Source organism: Hypanus sabinus, chromosome 3, assembly GCF_030144855.1.
Source record: "Hypanus sabinus isolate sHypSab1 chromosome 3, sHypSab1.hap1, whole genome shotgun sequence".
Classification (NCBI taxonomy): Eukaryota; Metazoa; Chordata; class Chondrichthyes; order Myliobatiformes; family Dasyatidae; genus Hypanus; species Hypanus sabinus.
In genome coordinates, this window is record NC_082708.1 from 117890086 (window position 1) to 117910240 (window position 20155).

General features: G+C 37.1%; 1 protein-coding gene across 1 annotated transcript in view; it reads right to left on the reverse strand.

The window, feature by feature from the left end:
* ttc29 (tetratricopeptide repeat domain 29) overlaps positions 1-20155 on the reverse strand; it is a 362663-nt gene that overhangs the window by 283301 nt on the left and 59207 nt on the right. Inside the window, exons 4-5 of the mRNA XM_059965001.1 lie at positions 16581-16804; positions 14648-14833 (exon numbers count right to left, since the gene is read on the reverse strand). Of these exons, the coding sequence (XP_059820984.1) occupies positions 14648-14833; positions 16581-16804 (410 nt within the window). The remainder of the gene's footprint in view (positions 1-14647; positions 14834-16580; positions 16805-20155) is intronic.

The following is a 20155-nucleotide window of genomic DNA, read 5'->3' on the forward strand; positions in this document are numbered from 1 at the left end:
TGGAGGCTACCCAAATGGAATATAAGGTGTTGTTCTTCCAACTTAAGTGTGGCTTCATCACAACAGTGGAGGAGGTGATGGATGGAAATAACAGAATGGAAATGGGAAGTGGAATTAAAATAGATGGCCACTGGGAGATCATGCTTTCTCTATTTTTAACCAGTTAATCTTTTTTGCATTTTCATGTGATAAAATCCTGGCCAGGGTACCATAACTACAACTCTTGAAATAGGATTATCTAATCATGGGCTGACAGGAGCTTAAGGACAGAGGCTTGGTTAATTTTCTCAAGTTAAAGACAGTGGGCTAAAAGTTCTTCTTCAATGTTTTAGTGCAGTACATAAGTGAAATATATCTAAAATCTACCCACTAAACACAAATACCAACACATTAGAGCTGCTTGGCATATTTCTGGAGACTTAACCCATGTCCTCAATATGCATAAGAGTCATGCAAACACCTGCTGCACCCTTATATAATGCAGTCAAAGGGAGTGCAGTACATTTGTGAGAAATTCATTTGTGTTTCCTTGAGTCCACAAACAGCAGCCTGAAATCAGAGTAACTCATACTGAAATAGGCCTTGGCTGAAGAGAAACCTGTTGTGGTGAACTACATATACCTGTCTGGACACACCCCCCCGCTGACTGCTCCTGTGGCTCCTCCCACAGACTGTGGCTCCTCCCACGGACCCCGGTATAAAGGCAATTGGAGACACAGCCCCGGCCTCAGTCTCCAGGATGTAGTGTGGTGGTCATTTGCTGCTTGTTCTTTCTTCCAGCCAATAAAAGCCTATATCTTGCCTCACATCTCCGAGAGTTATTGATGGTGCATCACCTGTTCAGCATGATTTGAAAGGAATTAACCTTAATCTGATCTGCCATGGTGTTTGAGATGTCTGACACATCACAGATAGCTCATTTTAACATGTTAAAACATTTAGTTTTGGGTACAGATATCTCAGGACTCTGTCTCAGGCCTAATAAACTTCAGCTGTTTCATCAATGCCTTTTTCTACATCAGGTTTTGAAGAGGAAATGTTTTCAACTCCTTAAGCATTTTTGTCCAAACGCATTAAAAATATGGATCAGAACAATATTCAAGTTTGCTGTGCTAACTGATAATTGAAGCAACAAGACACCAGCATATCAACTCCCCTTGACACTGAATGTCATTATCTATGTCAAATCCTCAGCAGCAACGTACCAAGAATCACTATTGTTGAGGAATTTAACTTGTCCAGCAACTGCAATGGTGTTCAGAAGCTAGGTAGTCTGCATTGAATGTTTGTCTCCTGACAACAAAAAAAATCTTCCTGCGATCTATAAGATCAAGAATATGATGAAAACATTTCCAGTTGCCCAAATGAGTACAAATTCAATAACACTTAACAGGTTTTATTTAATCCAGTACAATATAGTCCACTTGTTTGGTTACCTACCTACTGCCTTCAATATTCACTCCTTCTAGCTCTGGTGCACTACTGTTATATAGTATATAAAATTTATACTGACACAACTGCAACAAAATTTACTGCAACAACTACTAAAACTTCTACCTTCCAGAGAAACAAAGACTCGTGGAAACTTTAGACTCTTCAAATTCCTTCCCACAATTCATGTCATCTTGACTTGGAAATTTATCAGAATTGCTTCATCATTGCTGGGTCAAACTTTTGGAGTATACTGCTGAACAGCATTGTGAGAATACCTTTACTACGAAGCCTGCAGTTATCCAAGAAAGCAATTCACTATTAACTTGCTCAAGAATAATTAAGGGTAACCAATAATTACTTACCTTATAAGTGACATTCATACTAAAGAATAACTAAATCCAAAAATGCCTTGACTACATTTTCCTATGTTAAAACCAAAATCTTTCAAGAGGGAATGATTGAGTAGCTGAAGCCACCAAATGTAAATATTTATCCAGTACTTTGTTCAAGGTTCCTTTTCTTGTTGAGTAGTATTCTAACGATGAGAACTTGTATCTTAAATTCTTAAAGATATCCAAGACTCGTACTATTGGAAATGAATCATAGAATTATAGAGCACAGGTTGAAACCATTCGTCCATTGAATTAATGCTGTTTCACAGTAGTGATCCTACCCACTTTTTCTCCAAAACCCAACAGAGTTACAGAGTTTGCAGGACAGAAACAGTCCCTTTTAGCCCAGTGTACCTATGCCAACCATTATCCCTATCCATACCAATCCTTGACTACATTAATTCTATATTTCTCTGTACGTTGCTCATTCAAGTACCTGCCCAGATGCCCCTAAACTGTTGTTACTGTTTCTGCCTCAACTACTGTACCTCCCCTGGCGGCTCTTCCCAGATACTAAATTCCCTTTATGTGGAAGATTTACCCCCTATATTCCCTTTAAGCTTCTTTCCCTCTCAAATTGAATCCAAGCCTTCTTGGGATCCAATCCCACTACTACTGTGGGACACAAACATTACTTCCTTATTTATTCCTCTCTTACATACCTCTATTATGTCACCCATCAACCTCCGTTACTCCAGGGAAAACAGACCCATCCTAGCTAACCTCTCCTAATTACTCAAGCCAGTTTGCTAGCTTGTTTTTTTATACAAACTCATCATGTGGAAACATATCAAAGGCCTTGCTAAAGACCACCTTTGACCCTGTCCTCCTAAATCCTCTAAGTCAACTCTTAAAAAAAAATCAATTAATGAGAAAGGACCACTCAGCCACAAAGCTATATTCACAAGTACTATGCAAATAAATCTTGATACGCAGAATCCTTTCCAGTAAGTTTCCCACTGTTTCTCAACAGCCTATAGTTCCCTGCCTTATCACTGCTGCCCTTCTTAATAAAGGACACAATGAGCTAAATCAAAGTTAAAAAAAAAGTATAATTGAGGGAATATCAATCTGTTGGGATTTTCAGGCACCTGCCTGATTGACAGATGAGAGAAATATTTATTATCGTTTTCCTGAATTAGCTCAAGGTTTTTTTTTACTAATTCTCAGAAGAAGGATAAAATTGTTATTAATGGAAGTCCAGTAAAATGTTTGCTGACATTTTTTGCATCCTGAATATATATACACTCAGAAAATGGTGTATGTTTTTACCTCAACAAATGAACCTCCGTAAACTTTCCTGTTTTACTCTGATACGTTGGCCTCAAAAATTCTTGCGCTATTCCCATTCAATTTTATAATGCAAAAGGTAGGCCATTGATGCAAATTGTAAATAAGGGTCTAATAACTCCAACAAAGCCATGATCTAATGGCAATGTAATTAAGAAAAATGACAATTGGAACAACTGACCCTTAGGTCAGTTAATCCAAAGCATGGTTACTGGATTTCAAAGGTTAGTGATTCTTTAAATGCTACTTATATAACAGGATGAGCAGAAGTGTTTATTTCTACATTCCCAAACACCTCAGCTAAGCTTTCAACCAGCCCCATCCCTACTTGTAACAATATCCAGCCACTTCTGGTACTCTGGTCATGGGCCAGAGTCAACGTTACTTTTGAAACTTTCACTGAAATGCTATGGTAACACATATACTATTTAAAGCAGTCCTTTCTCTGAGCAAAGTGGCTGAGGAACTAAGATATACTACATGCAAACAGGTAAGTACAATCAAACTTGTAATATTGTACACTTCAGCAGACACAGGTGGTGTAGAAATATATGCATTTTGTCAATTCCAAATGTCAAAGTGTATGTACATTTCACTACTATCGAACTGATTTTAACACAGTGAGATATCATTAAGAGCAAACATAATCTGGGAGAGCTCATTAAAGGCATTACAGAGTTTAATCCTCTATTATTTGAATCACATTAATAAAATGCTCAGTTATTTGCAGTAGAAAGCACTAACCAAACAGACCTTGCAGATAAAAACTGGACTGCCTACTACCATCAGAATCAGGGTTCTGCTGGCAAGCAGTAAGTTGGTTTCTAAAGGTCTCATCATTGGAGAAAATTATCATAGAATATGGAGACTAAAATTTTGCCAGTAGGAAATAGTGTAGATTGAAGAAATTTATTTTATTTATCATTAGTGGTACTCAAGAGGCTTTATGACAATTCCACCCGATGTTGTAGGCAAAGCAGGAAGCCTGCACAACAGCACACTTTAGATCCTAATTACTCTTAATAGCAAGATCCCTCACAGAATCTAAAGTGAAATCGAGTTATCACTATAGAATGAGTCATACTACGAAATTCATTGCCATAGACGGCTCTGGAGGCCAAGTCATTTGGTATATTTAAAGTGGAGGTTGATAGGATATCAATTAGTAACGTGTCAAAGGTTACTGGGAGAAGGCTGAAGAATGGTGTTGAGAGGGACAATAAATCAGTCATGATCAAATGGTCTAATTCTTCTCCCATGTCTTATGGTATGCTGATACATACTATAGTAGAATTGGATATATTGCCAGAATATTGTTGATCATCTGGCAAAAGAAAATCTTAATAGATTTCCACATTAAAGATGCATAACATGCTCTCCCTGACCATAATTCGAGCCACTAGAGCTGAGTCAGCTTGTCTGTAGTGCAAGTTTATCATGACTTTTCTGAATTGTATTATGCCATACAAACTACAAAAAGAACTGCAACCAGTCAGGAACTGCAGGATATGGCTGTTAGAGTTCTAAAGTGCCACCAAAGACAGTCTGCTTGAACCTTCCATTATGACAAATTCCTTGGGGTCTTACAAAGCCACAAGTTGGAGCATGTTCAACTGTTACGCAGAAGTTACCATATCTACAATCTGTTTTACCTTCAAAGTTCAAAGTAAATGTATCATCACAGTACAAAAATGTCACCATATACAACCCTGAGATTCATTTTCTTCTGGGCATACATGGTAAATCCAAAAAACACAATAGAATCATTGAAAAACCGCACTCAACATGACGGACAAACAACATGCAAAAGACAACAAACTGGGCAAAAATAAAAACAAAGAAATCTCAGATGAAGTAAAGAATGGATTTTTATCATGTTCAGGTTCTCAAGCATAACCAATACATTGCATATCTATTTTGGCTCAGAACATTCAAAATATTCAATCACTCATTCCTTAATAAAAGATGCCAGTAATTTCCAGCTACAGATTATTGGCTAACAAGTTTAATGTTTTTACTTTCTATTATCACTTTTATTGTTCATCGATAAATATAATATTACAATCAGAAGCAAAGTTTCTTGAATTGAGCAAACTTTGGAAGATATTATTTTGCTTTCCAGTTTTGAAAACTCATTGCCCAGATTCAATATTGTCTTCTTTGAATACCTGGAAAACCACCCAAACCTTTTAATATGAACACTGATGCTAATTATTCAGCAGAGCATTATTTTTATTTACAATGTTATCATAATGTTTGTAGATATATGTTTACTCAAACCATTGTTTTCATTTCAAAACTAGTTTTTAAACACTTTTCAAGTTTTTTGATTTTATTTATTGTGCTTTATGTTTTGTCATCTTTTGCTGTTCATTTCATGATTCTCATTCAGCGTAATATTTAACCTCTAACAAACCAAAAGGTTCAGCATGGTGGGAATAATGTTTTGAGTTTCATCTGTTTCAGTGCAAGGAGTATTGTAGTTGAAGTGGATCGGCTTAGAGCATGGAATGCCACATTGACTTATGATATCTTAGCCATCTGTGAGACTTGGTTGTAGAAGAGGCAAGACTGGCAGATCAATGTTCCAGGGTTCCACTGTTGTAGGTATAATAGAGGGGAAATTATGAATGGGACAGGGGTCATCCAGGAAAATGTCACCGCAGTGTTAAGACAGGACACACTGGTAGGCTTGTCTACCAAGGTTATATGTGTGGAACTGAGGAATAAGAAAGGGATAACCACATCAATGGACGATACAGACCTCCCTATAATCAGTAGAATTAGGGAGCAAAATTGAAGAGATAGCATACAGTTGCAAGAAAAGTAAGTTTGTGATAGTAAGTGGTTTTAAATTTTCATATATTGACTGAGACTCCTGTACCGTAAAAGAACTGTATGAGATAGAGTTAGTCAAATGTATTCAAGAAAGCTTCCTTAATCAACATATAGAGGTCCCAACTGAAGAGAGCATGATACCAGGTCTCCTGTTTGGGAACAAGACAGGACAGGTGACATATGAGTGTGTAGAGGAAAACTTCAGATCAAATGATGATAATTTTATTAATTTCAAGAAAATTTTGGAGAAGAATAGGACTGATCTTAACCTCAGATTGAAATTAAATTGGAGAAAGGCCAATTTTGATGGCATCATAAAGGATCTAGCAAGTGTCAATTGAGATAGGTTCTTTTTTGGCAAAGGGATGCTTGGTAAGTGGGAGACCTCCAGAAGCAAAATATTTAGAGTACAAGAGTTTGCATATTCCTGTCAGAATAAAAGGTAAAACTAACAGGATTAGGGAACCTTGGTTTTCAAGGAATACTGAAGCCCTGGTTAAGAAGGAGGTGCACAGCAGGTATAGGCAGCAACTAACAAATGAGGTAATTGAGGAATAAAAGAAAAGCAAGAGAACACATCAAGAAATCAGGAAAGCTAAAAGAAGGTATGAGATTGCTCTAGCAGACAAGGAGAAGCAAAATCCTAAGGGTTTCTACAGTTGTATTAAGAGCAAAAGGATTACAAATGACAAAATTGGTCCACTTGGAGATCAACATGGATATCTAAGCATGGCTCTGAAAGAGATAGGGGAGATATCAAAAGGATGTTTTAATTTGCATTTACTCAGGACACAGACCCAAAGATTATAGAACTGAGCAAAACAGTAGTGAGGTCATGCACCATGGCCAAATTACAGAGGAAGAGGTGTTTGCTGTATTGAGGCAAATTAGGACCACAATTTAAGGAGGATAAGTCGACAGTGCATGACAAGTGTCCCCTTGGACATTTGTGGGAGGCTAGTTCAGAAATTCCAAGGAATCTGGCAGAGGCATTTAAAACATTCTTAGCCACAGGTGAGGTATATGAGGACTGTAGGTTTATGAATGTTGTTCCGTTGTTCAAGGAAGTCTCTAAGAATAAGCTAAGAAATCATAGGCTGGTGTTATAGGATATACAAAAGTATTTCAATAGACAGGGCCTGATCAGGGATAATCAAAATAGCTTTGTGTGTGATGGGTAATGTCTAACCAATTCTATAGGGGTTTTCAAGGAGGTTAACAAGAAAGATAATGAAGGAAATGTAGTGGACATTGTCTATAAGATCTTATGTAAGATTTTTAATAAAATCCCATGTGGAAGGTTAATCCAGAAAGTTCAGCCGCTTGGCATCCAGGATGACATAGTAAATTGGATTCAATATTGGCTTCAAGAGAAGCCAGAGAATGGTAGTAGATGGTTGTCTCTCTGACTAAGTGTGCTGTTATTGTTTGTCATCTACAGCATATTAATAATTTGGATGACATTGTGGTAAACTGGTACAACAAATTTGCAGATGACAAGATTGGGGGCATAGTGTGCAGCAAAGAAGGCCATCAAAGCCTGCAGTAGCATTTGGACCATCTGGAAAAAAAGGGCAGAAAAATGGCAGATGGAAATTAATGTAGACAAGTGTGAGGTGTTGCATTTTGGGATTACAAACAAGGGTAGGACTTGCACAGCAAATGATAAGAGCACTGAAGAGTGCAGTAGAACAAATGGATCTGGGAATACAGATCCATAATTCCTTAAAAGTGATGTCACAGATAGATAGGGTCTTAAAGAAATCTTTTGGCACAATAGCCTTCATAAATCAAAGTATTGAGTACAGGAGTTGGGATGTTATGTTGAAGTTGTACAAGACATTGGTGAGGGCAAATTTGAAGTATTGTGTGCAGTTCTGGTTACCTACCAACAAGAAAGATGGCAGTAAGATTGAAATAATAAACTTACACGGATGCTGCTGGGAACTTGAGCACCTGAGTTATAGGGAAAGGTTGAATAGGTTAGGACTTATTTCCTTGGAGTTTAGAAGAATGAAGGGAGATTTAATAGAGGTATACGAAGTTATTAAGAGTATAAGATAATATAAATCAATACTACTTCAACTAATATCATGTACCTGTTCTGGACCCAAGGATTTGTAGGATATGGCTTATCAAATTCTTATTCAAGAACCGAATATTAAATGCAAGCAGACTTTTTCCATGGACATTGGGTGAGACTAGAACTAGAGATCATAAGAGTAAAAAATGAAATATTTAAGGGGAACCTCTTCACTCAGAGGATTGTGCTAGAAGAAGTGATGAATACGGATTCAAATGCAACATTTCAGAGAAGTAAAAGGATGGGAGGGAATGGAGGGCTATGGTGCAAGTGTGGATCAATGGGACTAGGCAGAATAATGTCCAGCAAGGAAGAGGTAGGCTGAAGGGCCTGATTTTGTGCTGTAGTGTTCTATGATACTATAATTTTTTTTTAACCATCTCCAGTTTCTTTTGACCTTCAGAGACATTTATTTGTTGGAAATTAGAATTTTTGCTTTCTTGGAATGTAAACTGTTTCTGGAAACAGAAAATATGATCAAAAGTAAGCTTTCAAGCCTCCTCTGCCATTTAATATCACCACTGGCAATCAACAGCTTCAGTACTCTGTTACCACTTTTCTCCTCATATTCCTTGATCCCTTTAGCATTAACATGTACATATCACTCTATCTAAAGTATTTTTAATGACTTGGCTTCCTTGCCTTATTTTGTAAAGAATTCTACAGGTTCACCTTTTCCATGTACAGAAAGATGTTCAGCGAAGCGGTCTCCCAACCTATGTTGGGTCTTACTGAAATATAGGAGGCCACACTAGGAGCGCTGGATGCAGCAGATGACCCCAAACAGACTCACAGCTATAATTAATCCTGTCTCATAACTAAGCCTCACCAGTTCTGACCAAATCCTAACAAATCACGTGTGAATTCTCTCCAATCATAATGGAATCCTCCTATAACACTGTGAGAATTGTACACATTACTCTTGCTGCTATACAGTCTGTCTCCTTGTTCTTATGTTCTATGCTTTGTTGAATAAAGACAAATATCCCATAGGCCTTGATTATCTTATCTATATGCCTTGCCACTTTATGGGATATGTAGATAGAAATTTAAAGATCTAATCTCCCTCTGCTCATTTTAGTATTCTATTATTTACTTTTTATTATCTTGCGTTGTTCGCTTTTCCCAAATGCATCACTTCATACTTTATTGATTTTTTATGCATTTCTACAATTGCTATGACAAAAACCCAACTACAAAATAAAGATTAATACAGTTCAAGATAAACATACAAAAATATGGTTCAAAATAATGATGAAAAAGCACCCAAAATAAAGTCATGTAAGGTTAGTATCCTCCCCCCACCACAGAAAAGCTCCAGACCAACCAATCTCAGGCATTGCAGGAAAGTTGAGTAATAAAGAATTAATGAAATGTCTAATTTGAAGGTACCTAAAAAAATAAATGGGCATTAGGTAGATTGAACTTAGCAAAAAGTTGTTGAAAAGTTGAGAAACAATTATCAATGAAAAGATCTTCAAAATGCCTAATGCCCTTTCTATACCAATCATGAAATGTTGAATCATGCATAGAAGGTAAAAAAAAAGGTGATTATGCAAGATAGGACTAGAAAGGGAGGAACCATGAAGACCATTAAATTTTCTAAACTGGGCCCATATTCTCAGAGTATGTCTAACAAGAAGATTAACATTAGTCTAGGCAAGCGACTAGGGAGTGCAGATCCAAGAAGTGCAGAAATAGAGAGATCCTTAGTGGAGTTCAACTCCATTGCCACCCATTTAGGACAATCAGACCAGCTATGAAAAAAGGATCAGAAAGTAAGACAGCGAATATTAGCTGCCCAGTAGTATAGATAGAAGTTAGGTAAAGCCATGCCACCTTTTTTTAGATTTTTGGAGGTAAGCTTTATTAAGTCTAGAATGTTTACCCTTCCATAGATAGGACAAAATAATAGAGTCTAAGGAATTGAAAAAGGTTTTAGAAACAAAAATTGGAATAGATTGAAATAAGTATAAAAATTTAGGAAGGATACACATTTTAATAGCATTAACACAACCTACCAGAGACATAGATAAGGGTGACCATTGTGACAAACTCTGTTTTGTAGAGTTCAAAAGATTGGCAAGATTTTCACTAAAAAGATCCTTGAAATTCCTTGTAACTGTAATACCAAGACAAGTAAATTGATTATTAACTACTTTAAAAGGGAGGTCGCGAAATGTTAATGCTTGTGCTTCTTTATTAATTGGAAAAAGTTCACTCTTGTGTAGGTTAAGTTTATAGCCAGAAAACTGGCTGAACTGATCAAGAAGTAAAAACATTGGGGGTAAGGAAGTGGATGGATTCGATAGAAAAAGTAATAAGTCGTCAGCATAAAGAGAAACTTTATGCTCAACACCCCTTCTCTGGATCAAATGCCAACTGATACTTCAGGCTACTCTTCCCAACTTAAAACCTCCTTCTTCTCTATGAACAGCAAGGGGAATTATATTTTTAATCATCCATGAATTTCTAATTCATGCACTTGTACTTAAGTCTCAACATAATTGCAACAAGCAAAAGATTCAGAATTAAGCTCATGAAATTCACTTTAACTCTTCGTTTCCAGCTACTGAGCAAGATAAAATTCAATTCACCACTTCCTCTTGCCTCTCAACATATCCCATCACATCTCCACCAAAGACTTAACCAATAGAGTCTCAGCTGACCCATACCGATATTCTTCAAATTGGCTTCCTGCATAAGGATGCCCATTTAGATTTTGCAGTTTGCCAGAATTCAATCAATGAGAACAATTTCAAACAATTTTCTGGTATGCTGTGTTGCAATTGAAAGGGAAGCATAATATATTTCTGCACACTTTAAATTGATGGCAGATCTTGGAAACCTTCTTTGTTCTCTAAACACTTCTAAACATTAAAACCATACACATGTGTGGTCATCAAGTAAAAATTATGCCTACAATGCTTAGTGAAGGGATCAAATTGTAGGTGGAGGATGATGGGAAGCAACCTGCCTTCCATCGTTTAGTTTTATGACTTTACAGGTCCAACATGCTTAAGGTTCTCCACAGTGATAGCAGCAGAGATTAAGACTGAACCCAGGTCACCGGCACCACGAGCAGCAGCCCCATGAGCTGTGCCAGTATGTGTGGAGAAGTGGTGAAGAGAGTGGTAAGTGGTTAAGAACATCCTGAGGTATCCAAAACGAATCACCAAATCAACATTTCAAAGTGTTTGATGGGAAAGAGGCTTTCCTAATTCCTAACGCCAGAAAAATATTAAGCCAAGGTGGAAAAAATTGTAAAAATTATTGCTACCATTTTGGCCAATTTTCTGCTACTTCTGAGAAAATTGCATAGGAAAATTAATTTTCATCTTGTATTCACAGCTCTACTTCCTTGACAATTAGTGCTACTCATGACTCATGTTTCACTAATCATTTGATAAAACTGAGGAATGGGGACTACAATCTCCCAGCATCAGACAAAACTGAACAAGGGGTTACTAGCAAAGGTTTAAGAATCGAGTTTATGCTACAGACACAGCTAGTAGTTAGAACGTTTAATGGTGACAGAAGCTGAGACCACAAAAGATAAAGATAAAAGGGTCTAAGAGGAAAATGGCTAAGTTGAAGGAGGTCATTGGCCTTCCAAGGTAGATCTCCCTCTATGTTCTCAATCTCCCACCTCACTGCTCCACAGCAGTGCTGCTGGGCCTGCCACAATTCCTTACTAGCAACCCAAGGCCAGCACTATCAGCAGCTTTGCAACATAGCCTGCCTGTTACTGGGGAATGATGCAAGTTTTGGAGGGGGCAGGTGGAAGATAATGGGAGAAGGGAAGAATCAATGGATTGATGTCAGAGGGCAGAGGAAACAGAGAGGAAGGACTGCCCATGGAGGGAAAGGAGGAAAGGCCAAGCAACAGGGTGCAAGAGAGGATAGTCTTTAAGGATGAAAGGACACTTAAAGAGAGGATATTTAAGGAAATCTCAAGGTGAGTGATCTAGGTAAGGGAAGCAAGCAGGAGGCAATGGGCAAGGGCACATCTATATGTGTGTATGATCACTTGCAAGTGTGGGTAGGAGAGAAGGAGATGACTGTAAACTGTCACTTCTGCATGTATGTTCTAGATCTTGGATGCTCTTGTCACAAGATCAAGACTTTCCCATCATATTCAAGTTAACCTGTTTGAAAACGGTATTCCATGTAAAAAATAGCAGGTCACTCATCAAGTCTGAGAATTAGAATTTCTGTTTGTTTTCAGAAAATATTCTAAAAGACAACAGCCCTGAATTTCTGATGCTATCATAGCCCTGGAGCTTAGGCACTTTAACATTGATATCACCAGCCCGACAGGGCAGCAACAGACAAAATATGGTCAGTCACAGAACGAAGTAGTAGGCACACTTCCTTCTTAAACAGGAAAATAAATCGTGAGTTAGAATGATGTTTCAGCAACTTTTCCTGTGAAAATAGTGAACATAGCCCTAACCACTGGCTCATTCAAACATAAAACCAGCACATAACAATCACCAACACATATAGGCCAACCTTGAATATTACAGATCCAACCTTCAAAAATCCTTGGCCCATACCCCAGAGGATAATCCTCCTGTGCAGCTTCAATGCCAGAGCTGAAATCAAAGAATCCTCCACCTGACAAAATGCTTGAAACAAAACTTTGTCACAACTAAAGGTCATAAAAATAAGCACAAGGTCTCATTGTTGAGATCATCATTCAGTTATTGCTGGACTGACCAACAACTAATCCACTCTGTTATCTTCATCAGCTTGACTCCAAGGCAACAGCAGCCACAGAAATACTGCTGCAGGAAAATTAGTTTTGAAGACATCAAGAATCCTGCAATGACTCTTCTCCTCAGAGAGCATCTGAAAGACAATCTGATGAATCCCCAGCATCCACAGCAGCTGGACTGTCCTGAAGTTTACCATAATTAGCACCTGTGAAGAGACTTGGCTTTTCTACCAGAAACATCAGAACTGATTTAATGAGAATAACCAAGAGATCCAGCATTAATTAACTGCAAACATATGGTGTTTTTGGATTGCAAACTCTACTGTAGACAGAGAGGCGATCACATGGAAAGAACACATCAAAAAACTTCTCAACGTGACTATTCTTGATATGGAACATTTGACTTAATTCTACAGCAAAATGTCTTGTTCAGGGTTGACACCATTAATAACTAGCAAGAAGTTAAAAGGCTAAATGCCAAATGAAAAACAACATTCCCTCAGTATCCCTCAAGATATTATAAAACTTAGCAGAGAGTAACTTTAGTCACAAAGCCTCAGCTTTATCTTCTGCACCTATGTTAAGAAGAAGCATAAAGAAACATGCAAGAAAGGTGACACTCTATTGGCATGAGAGATGAGAGTAGCAAAACCACAGAGCAGGCAGTGGAGGGACTCCAAGGGAAAAAAAGATCATTGCTAGGGACTTCCTCTAGTATCTATTCTCAGCAGTCAAAGACCTGCACCCCAAATCCCAGTCCAAACATCTGGAGACACTATGGGCAATATCTTCACCATGTCTCAACTCAAACAGTAGTGCAGGGAGTAACATCAATTATTATACATGGTCTTTATTGACCTCAGAAATCTTTCAATCCATCAATTAAAGGAAATTGTGAAGCATCTTTCTCAGATTGACTGTCCACAGAAATTTGTCTTATTTTAATGTCTGCTGTAACATAGCATGCAAACCATGATCTTAACCAATAGGGTGCACAACAATCCCAATCCCAGTGCAAATTGGTGTAAAGAAAGGCTGCTTCAGAGTCTCAACACTTTACTCAGCCCTTTTTTTACTATACTGTTGTACCTCATTTCCAGATAGCTTCCCTCTAGAGTGGGTTAAGTAGCACAAATAGGCCAGTCTATGTCATTGCCCACTGCATAAAGATAGTCTAGCAAGAAATAAATCCAATTTCTGATCATAATTGATTAAAATTACATGCTGTTAAAACACAATACATTTATATGGTATATTATTGAGTATCTTCAGATCATTCTACATCATGTAATGACCATGCAGTTGACTGGTGAGAGATTTGGGGACTTTTTAAATGGCATCTGTGAGGGAATAGGCTAGAGGGAAAATAAGCTAAGGATGGGGATTGGTCGGATTGTTGAGAGTTATTATGGACTTGATGGGCTGAATTGCCTCCTTCTATGTCATAAGGAAATATAGAAAAATTTATGACGTTCTCAAAGAGTGCTAAGTAGAATGAGGTTTTTCCCTCTCTGCAAATGTTTAAAATATGATGTTAAAAATTCAACATTCAGAAATAAAATCAGTAGAAATCACTAAATAACAACAAGAGCATTGGAAATTAATAGGAATAAACTTTTCTCAGTGTCAGTTTGTTGTTAAATTTTGATTGAAGGAAACTGACTTCTCCAAATTAATATCACATACCGTAATCTAAGTAACATGCACAAAATGCTGGAAGAACTTGGCAAGTCAGGGAGCATCTATGGAGGGCAGCAAAAGGTCAGAATTTCATCACGACCTGATGAAGAGTCTCAGCCCAAAATGTTGACTATTTACTCCCCTCCCCTGTGTTTCCAGCATTTGCAGAATCTCTTGTTTTTATCAGTCACCTCAGTAATTCTGATTTACCTTTCTCCTCATATGCTGTGCCCATGTTTGCATTGGCTTCTGCCATTTTCTGTCCTCCTAATGGCATAATCATTTCACTGGTGGAAAGGCATGATTCAAAGAAGTGATCTGAAAGTAGTTTGTCACCAACTTTTTTAAAGTAACATGCCAGTGAAAGTTGATTATTATAGACTTCCTCAAACAGACCTTAAAAAAAGGAAAGCAATATTTTAGAAATGATCATAGGATATATATCATAAATACACACTTATTCATACAAATTACATTGCAATTGCAATTAGTTTATAGACATCACTTTCATTCCTACTACTATATGTCCATAAACAGGTTTCAAAGTTTAAAACCACTTTGGTAGTAAAATGAACCACAAGTAATATTAATTATGGAATCACTAAAATTCAAGTTTTGAAATACAAATTCAACAATCTCTGAATAGTTCATGGCATGCAACCTTTAGTTTCTAGTCAATTTTGTAAAGCTGCATAAATTTAACACTTTTTTGCATATCTAGTATCAAAAAACAACTGCTACAAGGAGTTGCTTTAAATTTAATTCATAATTATGTCCAGTATTTACTAAAAATACAAATGCTGGTATACTGTGCACCATGAATATCTTACAATAATATGATACTAAAGAGATACATTAAGAATGGTTGTTGCGTTGTTTGCACAGTGATAGTTTTTGAAACCAACATCATACCATCAACCATCACGTTTTTCATAAATTTGCTGCATTTAGTCAACTTGTAAACTCACCATGAAAGCAATAAATAATTTAATTAACAATTAAATATAATTAACTATCAATATAATATCAATGGCTGCCAAATGCCAATCAATTTCTCTGACCCATGTCGGCATCTAAAAATGTGATCCCTCAGTGTATCAGGTCATGAATTATTGCTGGAGATATTTTAAACATACACCTTTGAAAGGATTATGTATGTTTCTGTCCCAATTATTTCTCATTCTTAATCTTTGCTGTGTTTATCTTTCTGTAAATGATTTGATATTGCATTCACCCACTGGAATTTACCTTCTTCACATTCAGCTATTTAATTCTCAATTATTTCTTACTCGTTAAAACAACACATTGTTTCCCCTATTGCTGAGCAGCTTTCTTGATGTCCTGTTCTTTTCATGGATCAGGTTATTCTTCTGGCAAGAGGTAGGACTAAAACACTGTTGAAGTAAAAAATGTAGGAAAAAAACAGCACAACGTGAGATGCCCCACTCCAGCAAATTCTGCACTACTATTTTTTTTTGTATTAATTCCCTTAGAAGAATTAACAGAGGAGTATGTAGGGGTCCTTGATCTGAAATGTTGACTGTTCTCTCTCATGGGGAGAGATGTTCTATCTTTGACCCTGGAGTTCTTCCAGCATTTTCTGTTTCTATGAACACATTTGCCTAATAAGTCTATTCACATCCCTCACCCCATACTCCAACATGAATGCAAAGTAACCATATATTTCACTTTAACAGTAAATGAGTACAACATCTATGCAACTTTAATATTCTCTTGCTTTAGGAGATGCCTAAATACATGTTCAGACACCAACTGCTGCATATCAAATGCTATGCATTTATAAATTGCAACCTTAATAACTCATCTGTATGAGAGAAAACCGATCTCCAAAAAGCTTTCAGAGATATGATCCCTTTCCATTTTAATTCATGCCATTAATGATACAAAATGGAAGTTCAATATATATGCATTTAAAATGTCCAAATCCTTAAAAATGGATTCAATTATCATATTATATTTTCATACTTTCAGATGTTCACTTACTGCATTATATCATATCTATGAGCTTTCTAAAATTAAGCTTTTATGCACAAATTTTCAAAAACATGAATTGTTACCTTGAAGTATTTTCGTCCCCCTTTAGTCTAGCACTACTGCCATCAATACCGTGACCACCATTTACCTGCTCTTTGGGCTGCCTCAGCCCTAGTTAAGAAATATTGAAGTTGATCCAGTTTATTATGCTGCTTATCCAACGGCTCTTCGATCCACATGTCTGACCCAGGGCCTGCAGCCTCCCTTGCAGCATTCCAGTGCAAGATTAGAGTAGTAAGCTCTGAAAAAGACTTGTGATAACCTTGCCGCAGCATGTCTAAGCAGATGTTGTGTCTGTATGAATTCCTGAAACTGGAACAAGAAAAGAAAAAAAATAAAAGATTTAATAAAATTGTTTTCAGTAATATATTATAATTTGAAAGGCTAAATCAGTTATTTCATTTTCAAATAAAGCAAAAAATTATATTTAACTTTAGGTAAGAAAATTATTTTAACTGAGGTAATAAATCAACCATGATCTTATTGAATAATAAAAAGCCTTGGACTCCAGTAAGTTGTTTGGTTAGAAGGAGAATATTGAGAAGGACTTTTAAAAACTAAGTAAAATGGGCAAAATTGTGCTGATAGAGTTCAAAGTAAAGACATTCTTGAAATAAAGCCCAGTTTTCCAATAATTTTTAAAAATTTTGTATCCATTGATTAGCTTTAGTATTTTTCATTTTAGATTGCCAAAAAATCACTTGTTCCTAGCTTCTTCCACTTATGCAATATGAATACACTATCTTTTCTAAGTTCAAAATGTATGAATAACATTTCCACAGGTGATGGTAACAGAGTTAGATGCTAAATGCTTATTGAGTTTGTGGAGTATTCCAGAGGGGATTAAAATGCTCTTGTCTAGCACTATGAAATTATTCTGTTAATTACGATTTTCCAAACTAAAGAAAAAGGTAGCAGGTCAATATCATCACTTACAGCACTAACATCATCATTCTCAGTTGATTCTCAAGATGCATAGTAACACCACTAATAAGAACAATGGAAATGGCAGAAGAGGTCTTTGAATAACAGGTGATGAGCAACTATTTTAACCTAAAGTATTTCCTCTCAGTTTTTTCAGTCTGTTTTAAGAAGAAACATTGAATTTTAAGCATAGGAAACCTACTTCTGCAAAGTACAGGCTTTCAGATTCCTGGTATGAGTCAGAGATGCAAACAGAAAATAACATTAGACAAAACTAGATTAGCATGAACTTATTGAAAAGGTCAGGAAGGCTTGTGAACATGCTTGGCTAATGCTCTTGTTATGTTCTCAATGGAAACAGACAGATCAACTATTTAATATGCTTTACATTGTTTAAAGAAAAGTTCATTGAAATTGAAGGCTCAAAAACGAATCTGAAGAACAAGCAGCTAAGAAAATTTAGGCAATGGTGAACAAATTAAAGATCATTCGCTCCTCACCCCAATGATTATAATGAAGTACTTTGTGTGAGGACAGTGACAACAGACAAAATCAAAGTTCAAAGTAAATTTATTATCAAAATACGTACTGTATACATTACCATAATACCTTGAGATTTATTTTCTTGCAGACATTTATGGGGAAAATACAATAGAATTTTATGAGAAACTGTACACGAACAGACATACCTGACAAACAACCAAAATGCAAAAATAAGACAAAATAATACTGAGAACATGAGTGGTAACAACTTCTGGAAAGTGAATCTGTAGGAGTCTGAATAGCAGAGAGTACTGTACAGGAATTAAGTAGTTCAAAAGGATAGAATGGGAAAAATGGGTTGTAGGAAAACAAGATACTGGGAGAGACAAAATTATATGGATGTAATAGGCTATGGAAAGTACAATTGAAGGGAGAGGATCAATGAAAATATATTTCTTGTGATATCCTTTTGAAACATAGGTGATCCTATTAAACATACAAGGTTCTAAAGGTTACGACAAGATGGATAATGAAATGTTTCCGTTAATATAAGATTCTCTAATGAGGTGAAAATAGTTACTAAGTAATGTGTGGCCTCCATCAGTCGTGGTCAACCATAGGTAATGTGGTTTGATGAGCAGCGCTAACCATGGCTTTTGAGGCTGATCCTAGAACGGCAGGCTCTGCCACAGTTGCTCAAGTGTAGGGCATCGTGAAATTGGTGTCCGCTGTGCTCTCCGCTCTTCAAACTGATTCAGGATCACTTTTTCGCCTTGCTCTAGATATGCCTCACCATTTGTTGTGGTCATCCGCTGTATCCTCCCAGCACTCTGTTGATTCTTAAGACTTTCATGTCACGCTTGCAGAGGTCCTTGAAGCAAAGCTGGGGACTACCAATGTTCCTCTTGCCTGTTGCCAATTCTCTGTAGAGGATGTCCTTTGACAGTCTACCATCCTTCATATGATAGATGTGGCCCAGCCAGCACAGTCTGCGTTGTCTTAAAAGCATGAACATTGTGGGAAGTCCAGCGCAGGAGAGGACTGCAGAATTTGTGACTTTGTCTTTTCAGGTGATGCCGGGGATGTGGCGAAGACTGCACAGGTGAAAACTATTGAGTTTCCTCTTCTGCTTGGAGTAGATGATCCAAGTCTCGCTACCATACAGGAGGATGCTGATAACACATGGATTGTACACAGCAGTCTTGGTCTTCGTAGTGAGTTTCAGATTCTCCCAGACCTGCGAGGAGAGTTGAGCAAGGATTGATGCTGCTTTGCCAATATGCCTATTAATTTCAGCGTCTAGGGAGAGTGTGTCGCTAATGGTCGACCCCAAGTATGTGAACTCATGGACCACTTCTAGATCTTAATAGTTGATGGTAATGACTGGTGTCTCCACTATGTTCTGGGCAAGGACATTTGTTTTCTTTAGGCTGATGGTAAGCCCGAAGTCCTTGCATGCCTTAGAGAAGTGGTCCATGAGAGTTTGTAGTTGCTGTTTGATGTGCAAGGTTATAGCGGCGTCATCGGCAAAGAGCACATCACGTATTAAGATCTTTTGCACCTTTGTTCTTGCTCTCAGGTGCGCAAGGTTGAACAGCCGCCCAGCAGACCTGGTGTGCATGTAGATGCCTATTACTAAGTAATAGGATAGTCATTTTAACACAAAAATCGAAGTCAAGTTTATCACCATGCAACGATGCAATGAAAAACTTACTAGCAGCAGTATCATGGCCACATATCATCACGTAAGCAGCAGTCATAATAAACATAAATTATGCACAAATTTTACAAGAACACACAATTAGAATGAAAGAAAACAATGTCCATTTTACTGCAAGGTGATCAGAGTAGTCATCATGTTGCTAAATTGTAGTGATTAACGTTTTACGGGTTGATTCAATAACTAAAAGGATGAAGGGAATTAGCTGTTCTTGAACCCGGTGGCGTGGGCCTTCAGCCTTCTGTCACTCCTGCCCAACAACAGCTATTAAAACATGGCAAGGCCTGGATAGTGGGAATCTTTGACAATGAGTATTACCTTCTTCAGAATAAGAATCAGGTTTATCATCACCGGCATGTATCATGAAATTTTGTTAATTTAGCAGTAGTAGTTCAATGCAATACATCATAACACAGAAAGAAAAAAATGAATAAATAAATCAACTACAGTAAGTATATGTATATTAATTAAATTAAAAATTGTGCAAAACATAAATAATATATACACACATGCTATATATACACACTTTTTCAGAC